This window comes from Chroicocephalus ridibundus, chromosome 9 (genome assembly GCF_963924245.1).
Source record: "Chroicocephalus ridibundus chromosome 9, bChrRid1.1, whole genome shotgun sequence".
NCBI lineage: Eukaryota > Metazoa > Chordata > Aves > Charadriiformes > Laridae > Chroicocephalus > Chroicocephalus ridibundus.
In genome coordinates, this window is record NC_086292.1 from 38,981,214 (window position 1) to 38,996,098 (window position 14,885).

The following is a 14,885-nucleotide window of genomic DNA, read 5'->3' on the forward strand; positions in this document are numbered from 1 at the left end:
GTGGAAAAACTTTTGAAAAAGGGCAAAAAGGTCATGCACGTCATTTCTGCATGTACCCTTTGTTGTTTTGTTAGTCTATTATTATACAATGTTGAACGAAGCATTTCTCCACCTCTCAGTATTTTTTTGTCTGTCATTTGGATAAACTGAAATATTAATTGAATGGGAAATTGTTTGCCTCCAAAATGGAAAGCAGAGATGTTTTTAATATTGAAATTTTTGAAATGACACCATGAAATGTACATTCCATCTTTGTGTAGCTGCAAATCAAACCCATTTATTTTACAAAGTAGAAAGCTTAACTCTAGGTGTCAGCACTGCAAACTGAATGTGGAGCTCTGAAAATGAAGTTTTGCTGTCTCTGACTCCTCCAGTGCCACCAGAAATAAAATGCAATAGCAGTTTTGCTGACAGATCCGTTAAGGCTGAAGGAGAGCCCATACTCGTGGTTAATGGCAGAAGTAGGAATTGCAGCATTCTCTTCTTACACAGCCTCTTTCTAGCTGCACTGAAGTGTGTTCTTATTAATGGGATCTAGTAAATGATGTTTAACATAAAGGAAAGAATGAGGACAAGATCCCTCTCCAAACAGCGGACACTGTTTAAAGCAGGTATGTTAAGCCATTCCCTTCATTTATTGTCAAGAGATTATCTTAACTGGGCATCCAAAGTGATAAGAGAGCACAGGGAGCCAGTGTCTTTTTCTGGTTCTAACAGGTTAAATTAATGGGGTGGATGAAGTTTATGTGACTATTGCTTATGCTTGAAACTGCACAGTCGCAGAGAGATCAGGGAAGGAAAGACTTGATTTTCCAGCCCTTAGCCCAAGCAATTATGGGATGTAAAGAAAAGCATTTTGACAGTGCAAGCACTGTGGTTATCCTGAAAAAACACATTTATCAAAAGCACTGACTTTTGGCTTTGCATCTCGTAATCTTATAAGGTGCTCTCGTCTGCATCAAGTGATCATAGAATGATAGAATGGTTTAGGTTGGAAGGACCTTAAAGGTCACCCAGTCCCACCCCCTGCCCTGGGCAGGGACACCTCCCACTAGACCAGGCTGCTCCAAGCCCCATCCAGCCTGGCCTTGAACACCTCCAGGGATGGGGCAGCCACAGCTTCTCTGGGCAACCTGTTCCAGTGCCTCACCAACCTCACAGTAAAGAATTTCTTCCTAATATCTAATCTAAATCTCCCCTCTTTCAGTTTAAAATGGCCACACTCCCTCCCCATCTTTCCAGTAGCCCCTTTAGGTACTGGAAGGGGCTATAAGTTCTCCCCAGAGCCTTCTCTTCTCTGGAATAAACACCACCAGCTCCCTCAGCCGCCTCTCATAAGACTTGTTCTCCAGACCCCCCACCAGCTCCGTTGCCCTTCTCGGGACCCGCTCCAGCACCTCATTGTCTTTCTTGTAGTGAGGAGCCCGAAACTGGACACAGCGCTCGAGGTGGGGCCTCACCAGTGCCAAGTACGGGGGACGGTCACTGCCCCAGTCCTGCTGGACGCACTATTTAAATAGTTTCCTTCTGCGATGTGTCGCTTTTCCTCCGCAGACGCTGGAGCTTATTGACTAAAGTCATGTCTCCGATATTTGCTCCTCAATCCAAAGTGCCATCTGGCCCTCCCTGACCGGCCGTCGCCTCCGAGACGTTCCTCAGCCGGTGACAACAAGCCGTACCAGCGGGCGCAGCGCCTCGGCGGGGCCGGGATGACGGACCGAGGAGCGGGGCCGGCCCGCGTTGGGCGGCTGTGGGCGGTGGCGCGCGCCTGCCGTTGTGCCGGTGCCGGTGCCGGGCCCGCGGCCACCCGCCGGGCGCGCGCCGGGCGGCCGTTCGAAGTTGGCTCGCGCGGGCGGAGCCGGGGGACGGCCGCGCCATTGGCTGTTGGCGGCTGATTTGCATTGACGTCAGCGCGGGCCGGAGGTCAGCGCCGGGCGGGCGCTTCTATTGGCTGCACCGCTGTCAAGCGCCGGGGCAGCGCCGGCGGGGGCGGGGCGGGGCGGCCGTTGGGAGGGCGGGAGGGGCGGGGTGGGGGCCGCTGCCGCCGCCGCCGCTGCTGAGGAACATCAATAATAACAAGGCGGGCGCAGAGCGAGGGAAGGCGGCTGCGAGGAGAGAGGCATTTCCCCTGCTGCAAGGGACGCGGACACCACGGCCCCGGGAATTAGAGCTCTCGCCGCTGCAACCGTTTCCGCCGGGATGGGACGCTAGGATCGTTTTCCTTCTACTTCTCCCGCTTTTTAATTTTTTTTCCCTTTTTTTAAATTCCACCCCCCCCCGCATCATTTCTCTGAAAAAAAAAAAAAAAAATCCCCCCCAACATGGAGGCCCTTTGATGCCTCTGCCCGCCGAGCCGGCTCCTCCCGCGGCTCCGCGCAGCCCTCCGGGCCGTGCCCCGCTTTTCCGCGGGCCGCCCCCGGGCGCTGAGGGGGAGCTCCCCCGCCGCCCGGCCCGGCCCAGCCCGGCCCGCTCCCCCCGCTCCGCTCCCGCGGCGCCCAGCCGGCAGCGGGATGCCGCTGCGGCGGCCGGAGAGCCCGGCGGCCGCCTGAGGGGGAGACGACGGCAACCTGCATGTCACCCCCGCGGGACATGCCCAGCGCGGCGTGAGGGGCGCAGCCGGCTCCTCGGGGCGGCGGGGTGATTCTTCATTTTTATTTTTTTTTTAAAGATTTATTTATTTTGCTCCCTTCCCCCCCCACCCCCTCCGCCAAAGCACGGCCCCGAGCGGGACAGCGAGGAGCGAGCGCTGCCTGAAGAGGAGGCGGGGAGCGGCCCCCCCCCGGCCCGGTCCCTGCCCGGGTTAATCGGTAACGCTCTGCGAACCCAGGTGGAAAATGCGCCGTGCTCCGGACTAGGCGGGAGGAGATGGTGCAGTGCCCCCGGCCGCTCTGAGCGCCCGGCCGCGGAGACGCTGGGGTGTGTGTGCGTGTGGTTTGGGGCTCGGGGGGGGGTTTCCTTATTTTTGCCTTTTTTCCCCCCACCTCCTCTTTCTTTGTTTGTTTTTTTTTTTTTTCCTCTTCCCCAGAAGGAAAGAAAACCCTACCAAAATTCTCAGATGGCTTAGAAAAATTAATAATAATCTGTGAAAATATGAAGTCGACCGGTTTTTGATTTTTTTTTTTGATTTTTTTTTTTTTTTTGCTTCCCCCCCACGCCTTCCCTCTCCTCCAGCTCCCCAGCCTACTGCTGAGATTGAGATAAAAAGGACCCCTTTCCAGGAGGACAAGGAGAACAGACACGTTTCTGGTGGTGTAGAAGGGACCGATGGCAATGCTTCAGAGTGTAGCGGAGACGCGGGAAAGAGATTCAACCTGTTAACAAAAAATTAAGCAGGGGGAAAATACCAACGGGAAGGAAAGCTATATATATATACAATTTAGAAGTATTCCCCAGGTGGCCACAAAGCATGGGCTGTGCTCCAAGCATCCACATCTCTGACAGCAGAGTGGTCTATCACAGTAGCAAAGAGTCTGAGGAGTGCAATTCCCCTCACCAGACCAACACAACCATGTCTCAACAGCAGCAAGGCAACCCCGTCCCAGGATTATTCATTAAATCCTCCAACACATCCACTTATAAGGTGAGGACTAATTCCTCTAAGAAAGACAAGAGGGAGAACAGCCAGAGCATGGAGGCAGAGACCCAGACCAGCAGATCCAGTGTTAAGGTAAAAAGGGTGCTAAACATAAGCACTGTTTCTCTCAGAACAGGAGTTGGCTGTAGCGGTTTAACCCAAGGAGTCTCCCTGCTGAAGCGATAGATTGCGGGGGAGCTTTTCCTGGCTTGAGCTATTACTTTCGTTTATAAACTAATCAGCCTCATGAAACGACTTTACAGATGTACCCAAGCTTCTTTATTCATGCCACAAAATGAGTTTTGCTAATGCTGGGAAGGAGAGCGGTGTAATAGTCCTCGTCAATCGTTAGAGGCAGGGGCACGGGTCTCGCTTCTGGATGGGGAGGGCCCATCTGTCCACGGGTGGTGGGACTCTGTGTGCCTGGGAGCTGCACTGCCACCGGCTCCTGGACATGTTTGTTTGTGCTGGGTCCTCCAAGTGTTGCTGTTTGTGCTTGTTGTCTTGTTTGGAAGCAGAAGCAAAGCACAGTCTGAAGCCATCTGCTACCTGGGCTGAGCCATTTGCATACCTCTTCCATTCAGAAAGTTGAAAGGAGAGTGACAGCGGTTTTTGCTCTGGGTACTGATTTACATTCACAACTTGTTGACCTTGTCTGTTGCTGCAAATAGGGTATTTTTTGGAGGTTTTTTTGCATGTGCATTAGCGTGCGTACTTTTATGTAGAGGTACAACACAAGGCTGTATGAAGTCGACAGACACATACTTAAAGAAATTGTAATTTGTGATTTATATTTTTTTTTTTAAAGTGAGAGAGTTAGTGGTGTGGAGTGCTTGCTTGTCTGTTTACTTTCTGTTGATGGCCTCTTTGGTTTTGGGTTGTACTGTAGTTCCTAACGCTATAAGGTTTTGATTATTCCATATTTTTGCATTTTGGGGGGAACTTTCTCTACCGTGTGAAAATAAGTAATTGCAAATACAAAAAAAAAAAAAATCGAATTGTAGCAGCCCAGGGGATATTATATAACATGGCTGATCTGCTCTGGGTTACCGTGATAGGAACCGAAATACACATGCCGTAAATATACTGGCGTGAGATGCAGGCAAGAACTAGTTAAATGTCAAGCATTTTACAGTCTCACAAAAACTTATGATTTGTAGTTTTCTTAGGATTTTCATGTGCTCATTAAGATGGCTTCTAAAGTATTGACCTGGAATAATTTTTTTCAGTACTGTGAGTGATTTTCTTCAATTGTCTTCCTCCAGATATAGTAATCTCGGTTCATGTGAGTCTAAAAAATGTCTAGAAAATGAAAAGACACTTTGCAAGTAGTGAGTTGGAGGAGGAATTAACAATACCTAAGGCAAAATGTGAAGCTGAATAGTGTTACACTAAACTAAATTTTTGTGTTAATAACACTGTACAGGAAACTGAACTTTACGTCCCTGTTCACACACCATAGACATGCTTATGGTATATTTAACACAGTAACCACAGTAAGGAAACTTTAGTTGTCATCAGAATCCTGACAGTTGTTTTGCCAGCTGAATTTTTAGTTGTGTTTATGATTGCACATTACAAAAATCTAAAGATTCTTAAAATCTAAATTCTGTAAATTTGTCTTCTGTGTGCTTGTTTATGGGGAAAAAACTAACTCCAAAACCTGTTCCCAGAAGCATGCTTGGGAAGCAGTTTTAGTTCTGTTAAATTTTATTGTTCGTTTTCAAAAACTTTGTAAAAATTCTTGTTACTAGGTTTGGATAATTCAGCCAGATGCTATAGAATGATGGTGGTTCATATGCATACTGTAATCTCATTGGCAGTCATTCTGATTTTTATCACTCTCTCATATTTTCTGCCCTTGTCATCACTTTAAACACATCGATGTGAAATGATGGGTTTTGAGAAATGAGAATGGAATTCTGTTTGTGATCAGCTGAGTACAAAATCTGTTGGACGCTTCACATCTGCATGATTTTCATGTGCAAAATCCTATAATACTCTTTAGAGCTATAAAGCAGCATGGTATTTCATTCTCTGCTTTTATGATTAGTGGGTATAGCGTGATCAGATTTACAGTTCTTAGGGCGCTAGATAAATGCGTTATCTCAGAGATTGTGTTGGAGAGAGGGCTGTGCTATCACTGGAGAGCAGTTTTTGCAGTACAGTGAAGTTGTTTAGAAAGAAACAAAGCGTGAGAACGTTGACGATAAGGGACAGGAGTCTGAAATCACTGAAGCCAAAAGGAGCATTGGGCAGGATGTTGTACTGTTTTGGAGTTAAAAGGATTTTTGATTTGAGGAAGAACTGTAAGAATTAGGGTATTACTAGGAACTATTGCTATTCTTCAGTGTGTAGTACACCGTTTATGGCCCCTGGGATACCTTCATGCGAACAGAAGATGCTACAAACCTTTTGTGCTTTGCCCAATGGTATTATCATCAGAATTTGTATGAATAGCCAGTAACCTGCCTGAATGGCACTTTCACTTGGTTTCAGGGCACTTTAATTGAAACTCATTCACATTCTTTTGTTGTATATGCACAGATTAAAGTCAAGGAGTTTTCCTATGTGAGAGCTAAGAACAAAGCTTGGCCCCTGTGTAAATCGTATTTTTTCACTTTGGCTGGCATTAGCATTAAGTTTATTAAAATACGTATAACAGGTGGTGCAATAACTTTTATTGAATTGGTTTGTTAGCTATAGCGCACGTTTTTCAAGTCAGAAAGTGTTATAAAAAGAAATAACCCATGCTAACTGTAAAATGACATTATATATATTGCTAATAACCCCCCTGACTTAGTCTGGCTTTATGTTTATGTCTTATTATATCTTTCTTCTTGTCAAATAGTAGGGGATCATTTTCGGGGTGTGTGGTGTGAGCATACTATATTTTGTGTTTTTCATCAGTTGACAAAACGTAGCTAAAAAAGTTAACCTGTTCTTTCCTAATATGGAAAAACCTAAGTTTATCCATAGCAAATTTGCAGAGCAGTCCTGAAAGTCTGTGTGTGCACTGATAAATGCCATAATACCTATTTCTGGTATATATGAGTATGGTGATAGTATACGAGAAATGGAGGAGCCATTTTAATAAATCATATTTGGTCATGGCACCTGTATCTTCCTCCTTAATTAGTAATTTCATATGTAGCTTTAATTTGAAAATTCATTAGCAACTTGGAATCCAAGTGCTATATCTAAAAAGTGAACCACCCATGAAAACTCTTCCCTTAATTTTTTGATGTATCAACTCCACAGCTTAAATTTAGTACTTTTCCCAGTGAAAGACGAGCAAGACTTAGAAACAGTGACTGAGGTTTGATTATCCGGTGCTACATTAAGAATATCAAATGACACCCAGTACTGATGCAAAGGAGAGTTTTCCTGTGGTGTGGTTTTTTGTTTTCGTTTTTTTTTTTTTTATTTTTTTTTTAGCTGTAAAAATGTCAGGAAAGTGGACTCAGAATTGTGATAGTCTATCTTTTCATATATATTAGTTATGATTTTTTTTCTTCAGACATTTGTGTTGTTGAATCTGTGGTGAAGGTACTTGGCTTTATAGAAATCTGCTTAAACACCTTTAGAATAATACCTCTGTTTAATCTATAGCATAAGTGGAGTAAATGCTGGAATGGTATAAGGACTTCATGGGCATTTATTTTAAAAATTACTTGGGTATTCATAAGCATATGCTGTCCCAACATCACGTGTGTGTGTCACTCTAGTACAGTGCACTAGCATACACTGTAGCACATACATTGCGCATTTATTTTGCCCTGTCATTCTTTTACGTACGTGAGATTTCCTTCCTCTTCTCTTGTGTAACTCTCCCTGTCATGTATATTTAACGCAGAAATATGTGCATTTGGGTACACGGGGATCAGAGAGTAAATACAAACTTCCTTTATTTTAAATTAGTAGTAGTCCTAAGCCAGCAGGGCTAAATGTGAAATAGCCTTTTAATTTATCAGCTGATATGGCACAGCCAGTTTAAATCCACGGCCCTACAGCCAGTAATTTTTCTTCATTCAAACCCTGTGAAATTGCCTGAGCATTTTATAGTCACTGTAAACCAATGGTTGCATAATTCTGCATACAGGAGGCTGTACGCTATACCGTACCTGCAGTGCTGAAGTGGATCTCATTTCAGCATTTAACAGCACATTATTTAGTCTGTTAAGCTGTCTGCTCTTTTCCTGCCTGTCTGGTAATTCCTTCCCCTTGGAACACATGAGCTCTCCCTCCCTTTGAACCTCCCACACAAAGTGTCCATGCTTCCACTGAGGCCATCCACCCTCTCTTGATTCCTCCCTGTTCCCACTGAGACTGTCCTCGATCATTTCCCTGACAAACCTCCCATCGCTGCTTCCCTCCTGCTTCCACTGACGTCAGCCCTCCTGCACAGAGATCCTCGCTTCCACTGACGGGATCCTTCCCACGCCGAGAGACACAAACTTGCCTCAATCTTGACGGCTTCAGACTTTCAGGCTGGTGTTTTTTACGCTGCTCTTGCAAGGCCTGAACCCTTTTCTCCAGGGAAAGGGAGTCTAATTTTTAAGTGATATGAACTGGTGTAGCAACATGTGAACTGCGTTCATCTTTAAGTCTATTTTTTATCTTTACCTTTTAATTTCCTGTTGTTTGTAGTATAAACTGGAAAAAAACAAACTGTAAATCACTCACAGCATACAGGTGATAGCATAAGCTGAGTTTTCAATTTTTAAAGCATTATTATTGGTACCTCTCCTGGTCACGCAAACCAACTCATGCAAATTGTGTCACTGCCTCTGTCACATAATATTGCCATCCTATTCATTCACACAGTGAATTGTCACACAATTCATTGTGTGACTGAGATGAGCGAGGTTAGACCCTGAATTTTTGGAGTACTTACTGTTGGTAAACAAAAACTTCACAGAAACTCCTTTCACTTGTAAATTCATCTGCCAGACATGGAACACTGACTTCTCTCTGCCCTTTGCATTGTTCTTCGCTGCCCCTGGTCTGAGCTTGCTTTGTGTCTCTTCCCTGGCCATTTTAGGTAGTTAATTTCTAAGCTTTTCCTTTTCTGCCACCCAAGTGTGTCAATAGAGGAAGTATTAAAAATAAGCCTTTATTTCTACAGTTCTAGGTATTTATCATACTGCGTTGTACCCTTTGTATTCTTAATTGTGTGGCTCAGAGTGAAGTGTAAGTACACCCACAGTGAGAAACTTTCTAGTTGCAGAATGTCCTTATAAGCCAGGCAGAAGAATGGGAGCTGATAAACTTATTAGTTCCCTCTCCTTTTCTGCCATTCCCAATATCACACGTGGTGTGAAATTCCAGTGCAGGGTACCAGCATTGCCTTGCTATTTAAGGTGCCAGTAATAAGATTTTGCATCCAACATGCTAAGTCTAAATATAAATATATGAAATGGTGGTTACACCCACTTACAGATACTTCATGTTCAGTGAATTTTAGATCAGAAGATGCTTACAATCTATGAGAATGTGAAGACTCTCTCATTAAGAAAGTTGCTCATACTTCATTTGAAACTTAGAAAAAATTACTGTTTGGAAACTGTTTTGCTTCCCTTATTGCATCCTTTAATATCTGTTCCTCATGTTCAAGTAAATGTCCATGTCAAGAAAATGAGAGGTATTTGCATGAGAATTATTTGTAACTTCCATTGAAATTGTTACATCTAACAGTTGCCGCTACCAACAGTGATAAGTTGCTGTTTTACTTTAGTTACTATGTGAACTTTTGTTCACATCTCTTGGCTATCACCTTGAGAAAGGACTCCAGAATTGGGTTTATTAAGCAATAGTAACAATATGTTGAAAATATTCCATTTTTGAGCAGATGGAATGCCAACCGACTTTCAAATGAGTCCTCAAAGAGGAAATAAATATTTAGAGATACGGACAGCTAAAGCTCTTACTAGCTCTCAGCAAAAAAAGTGAAAGAAACCTAAAGCAAATATGGTAATGAGCAGACTGGCCCCAAGGTGAAATTGTTTCAAGACAAGCTTTATGTAAGTCGTCATTTTGTCAGGGGACCGCAGAAGCACCTGCACACATAGGAGAACAATTTAGCATTGTGTTCTATTTTGGTGGTGTGTATGGATATAATGTGCCCACATTGTAAACTGCTTTACCAGCCATGGATGGAATGAAAACATTGTTCGCAATGTTTCCGAGATTGCACAGAGAGTGTGATTTCATGTCCAAAGCACAGTTTTCCATGTAAATTGCAATGTTTTATATGTCAGACCCATTCATCCAGTGGAGGTTCACTAGGAATTTGCTTGTCCCTGTGACATTCTACGCATTGCTATCAGTCCATTGGGTAAAATAATCAGGTATCTTCGTTTAACCATAATTTAAATTGGCACAGGATGACAAGATGCAAATTGAGTAGCTTTAACGTGCATGACATACTAAATACTTTCATTGCCCAGAGTCAGATTTTTAATTTTTCAAAGGCATCAAGGAAGTCATGTTGTTAAAGCCCTTTGCTTTTCAGAATGATTTCAGCATCCAGCCCCTTTTAGGTTCTTTCTTAAAATCACTGTTAAGGCCAAAATGTAATAAATGATGTTCGTACACATGCCGCAAAATTAAATAGCGGAGTCTCTAATTTGTGCATTCTTCCAGACCATCGCCTTTTACTATGGGTTGAACTGTTGGCCTCAAATCAAACTCCCAGGCCCTTTTCTCCTCTTCCTTGTAAAATTTTAAGTCTGTCACTCTGCATAAAGTAAAAAGCTTGGCATTCTTTAAACCAGCTCCCACATGTATGGTTTTGCTCAGGAGAAAAGACAAGGGCTAGAACCTACCTTTTGAGGTGGAAATACATTGACGTGAATTAAGTTACCTATTTTGAACGTGGTTGATAAGGTGATTTGAGATGGGTTTTGATAGTGGTTTAGAGTAAAGGTAGTCTGCATATGTCTGTAGAGAGTTAATGTCCTTGCAAGCAAAAGAACTTGGAATAAAAAAGGAATATTCAACATTTAAAAGCAGTTTTGGGAATAAAATATTGTTGCTAATGAAAAATATTCTCATTCCAGTATTAGGGACTCCCATCTTTGCTTGGAGAAGGATTTGCAATTAGGATTCCCATGTTTGCTTGGAGAAGGAGGAAATACTGCTTTCAGTTTTGCTACTTTATTACATGATAGACAATTTTTGAGTACTAGATCCCTAGAAATTAGGATGGCATATTTTTGTGGGTGTAAAGACAGTCTCCTTGTTGGCCAGATATGTCTCATTCCTGAGTAAAGTAAATGGATGCTATTTCAAGGATTTTTTTTTTTTTTCAAATCAGGATATAAATTAATGTTTTTCAAATAATATTTTTAACAGATTTAAGTTGTGTCTGATAATTGGAAATGAGAATTCTTTCTTTTTGCAAAAGCAGAATTATTTTGCACATTCATTTGAAAGTCGCACAGGAAACTTCAAACATTTTATATGCCTGAAAAGATCAAACCTTTTCAAGTAAGAGGTATTTTCCTTTATAAATCAAACATCTTGCATAGCGACGTGAACAGCTTTCTGATATTGTTAAGGGAAAAATGGTAACCTTGAAATCTTTTCATTGTTCTTTACATTTCCCAGTTTCCTAAGTAAATCCATACAAAGAAAACACAGAATCACTGGGCAAATATGAAAGAATGACATCCTCTGCTTCCCATTGTTTTTAACTTCGAGTTAGCAATGACCTTTAGCTCCCTACTGGGATGTGGTGGAAATTTTCTGAGGCCCCGTCTTACTTGCCACTAGAAGACGACGTGTTTTTAAAGTTACACATTTACCATATCTTTCTGTCCTTCAGTTTGAGGTTCTGTTATCTCTAATAAAATTTAATCAGACGAATAACCTCAGTAAGCGATGAACAAAGTAAACCTTCTTCATAAGGATTTTGTTTGGAAAAGCTATGCTAATGTTTTAATTAAAGTACAACAAAAGAACCTTGATCAGAATTGAATACAATCTTTCTGTATTTAGGAGTATCTAGACTTTTGCATCGTCAGATAGATGATCTTCTTCACCCATACTGAATTATCAGGATTACGCCTCTTCTGACACCGAAGTGTAGAACTCTGTTTTACAATGGTGGTTTTAATTCCAAGTTTTTGAATGCACGAATGTATCTGTGTGATAGGTAGATAGGTCAAAATCAGTGTTCTGCCGTGATGACTGAGTTTGCAGATATGTATTTCTTCTTTTTGGACTACTGTCTGCTGTTTCCTTCAATTTTAAGTGTTTTGGTTTTTTTTTTTTTGTTTGGGTGGTTTTTGTGTTTTTTTCTTTTTTTTTTTTTTTTTTTTTTCTGTTCATATAAAAGTTTGGTGTGAAATTCCACAAATGATTGAGGACAACCACACCTACTACTTTGGTAACTTGAAGCAGAAGTGACTTGCCCTGCACACTGCTGCAGTTTAACTGCCTGGTGAAATTGCACTGTTCCATGAGCTGTAACTCAGGGATAAATATCCCAGCGTAGGATGAATATCAGGATGTAAGTCTACAAGTACTGGAATCCAGAGCTCTGCTACACACTGGGGTGTAGATGGCACTGACTTGGCTGGCAAGATATCTGCCCTTTATTTTTCAAAACAAAGCAAAGAATTCTTTTCAAATACTGAAGAGGTTTATTGGTGGGCCAAATTCTGTCCAAAATGACAGTCCTTCAACCCCATTAAAATCTGTGGGCTTGAGGGGTGTACCTGGGGCAGAACTGGGACTGCTGTGGTTACCTCTCACTATGGTAGAAAATAGCTCCCTGTTGGATACGTGATTTGAAAATAAAAGTAGTGGCAATAACATTTGTATTAAGGACAAAGTTATTTTCTATCATTCCAGAAAGACATCAGTATAGCTCCAGTGAGCGAGTCCCTGGCTATACTGAAGCTAGCAGCAAAGTTCTTAGAATTTTCAGAACAGCCAGAATTTGAACTCTGGTCTGTGAGCAAAACTTTCCTGTCTTCTCTGAAGCGCAACTAGGGTTTCAGCCCTTATGGTTGGGTCCCATGTTTGCTTAGTCCATAACTAATGCAAAAACCTACCAATAACTGATATTATTAACTGTCTAATGAGGAGAGTAATGGGAGACCAAACTGATGTTTTTCTTCTTTTTTTTTTTTTTTTTTTTTTCTTCTCAGCTTCATATAGCACTGAGGGCTGTTCTCAAGCAGTAGCTGCTTAAAGACTATTAGTTGCTGTGGCTTCAGATCATAAAATGAAATCTGCGTGTCTTCTGCTGTTCTTGAGAGTGGTGACTCTCAAAGTAAAAACTTTTAATTTCTTGGCTTTCAAAAGGACTTTTTTCTACATATTTATACCTGTTCTTCACTTGCTTGCTGTTGCTTATACCTGTTGCTTCACCTGTTCTTCACAACACACTTGAAGTGTGTTGGGATGTGTTACGTTGCCTGGTGTTGTGTGAGTTGCGGTGCAGCTGTGTGGCCAAGGCTGGAGATAATGAACTGAAATCAGAAGAACCAGACCGCCACTGTTAGTGTGTGGCTCTTCAGCCAACTCCCAGTGTGTTTCTACTTGAATGCTTGATCTTAACTATGTGTCGTGAAGGATCAGGGCCGTCATGTACCCAGGAGTGTAAGAGTTGCACTCAGATCAAACTGTGTCTGTGTAACGCAGTGCTTTGTCTCTAACAGCAGTCAGCAGAGCGTGCTTTGGAGAAAGATGCAAGGAATCTATTTAAAGGTACAAAAATGAGAAGAGTTTTTCATGTTCCTCTTCTGGCTTTTGTCTGGACGTACTGATTTCCTTCTTATTTTTCACAATTTTGACATGTAATATGATAATGATATTTTAGTTTTATCTCCTTAAAACTTGGTTGCCAAGTTGAAAAATGCAATAAAAAACCTGTACTCTCGAGTGTAATTTTTGAATGGAGGATTAATTTCCAAACCAGTGTTAGCACATACTTAGCACCGAAACACCATCAATGTGGATCATTTATGTATTTGTTTCTGCAAATACTGTTGCAGGGGCCAAGAACAACTGATGAAAGTGTTTAAAAGAAAGCAAGGGGGATGAAATGTAACTAAACACAGGTATGCATTTTGAAGAGGACTTCATGATCAGAGAAGCTAGTGCTTTTTTTTCCATACATGTGGCAGAGTATCCTGCAGATGAAAAAAAGCTGAGGGTAATGTTGGTATTTTATAGGAAAGAAACATTTCAAAGCCATGCAAAAAGGGTTTTGCAAACCCAAACAGCTTTTGTTTTAACAACTGCACTGCAAGGAAGAGTAAGTCCTGTGAACTCAGACTACTTTATGCTTCCACTGATTCTACTCTAAGTTTTAATTTACTTAGTATTTGTCGTCTTTTTGTCTTTTGCCGTGGAAGTGATCTGCTTTCTGCAGAATTTCAGATGAAAGGGATGTTCTGCTTATACTGTCAATTAGTTACTTTATCATATGTCCTCTGTTCTGGAAATGATGCTTCTTGTTCCTTGCTGTTTAATGCCATGGAGCTGAGATCTGTCACGAGAGCAGTCCGGTCGGATTCAGTGGTAGCGCTGTCAGTCACAGCTCCTTCGCCTAGCAATGACACTTCTTCCCTCAGTGAATAACATTTTACCTTTATCAAAGTATAAAATCTTTTACTTTGGGGCAGCTGCTTACTTTTTAGGAGGGGATTATTTTTTCTGAAATGTTATGGCAAGTTACAGCTCTTTAAAATGAATGTGTTAGAGCAGCAGCTTGTTGGGAAGCAGGTTTTCTCCCAACAGCAGCTTGCCAAGCTTTTTCACAGTGCCCTGCCTCTGGCAGTGGTACCAAGTAGCAAGAACCAGCTTCTTGGGGATAAGAGAGATTTAGCTTTTATGATCCTTATTAATAATAATAAAAACTCATGAAACTGCTCAGTGAGGAAGCTGATCTGTCCCTCTCACCCCTGGCTTTGGTGAGAAGGGCAAAGACAGTATTTGTCTCTGAAGGAGAGTGTCAGCCTGGTGTCTTGGTAGCAAATATTAAAAAATTGAATTTTGCTGGGCGTTCTTTACTGTTGATCCTAGAGCTAAATATTGAAGTATCAGCTTATGATATTTTACTGAATGAGCCCTGCTAGTGGCTGGCGGGAGGTATAGGAAGTCTTAACGGCTTGTCTGATCCCCAGAGTTAGCCCTAGTCACGGTGTGACCATGGGAAAACTGCCAGGCACCAAATTTTCAGAGGAGCGTGATGGAAGTTTGCATTTTCTAAAAAGCTAAGCTCTTTTGTGAATTCCTTACAGTGAGATTCATAGCTGGACTGTCTGGACTGTCAAAAAAGTGAGCTGAAATTACC

At 42.3% G+C, this 14,885-nt stretch overlaps 1 protein-coding gene across 9 annotated transcripts in view; it reads left to right on the plus strand.

The window, feature by feature from the left end:
• The window catches only part of PDE8A (phosphodiesterase 8A), a 169,185-nt gene that overhangs the window by 26,187 nt on the left and 128,113 nt on the right, over window positions 1–14,885 (plus strand). For 6 of the 9 annotated variants that reach the window (XM_063347218.1, XM_063347216.1, XM_063347219.1 and 3 more), the window contains exon 1: window positions 2,964–3,667. The exons of 2 other annotated variants lie outside the window; for them this stretch is intronic. In XM_063347218.1, coding sequence (XP_063203288.1) covers window positions 3,407–3,667 — 261 coding nt within the window. In that variant the 5' untranslated portion in view covers window positions 2,964–3,406. Of the gene's footprint in view, window positions 1–2,963; window positions 3,668–4,037; window positions 4,196–14,885 lie in introns of those variants that run through there. One more of the 9 variants, XM_063347224.1, reaches the window with a different exon arrangement.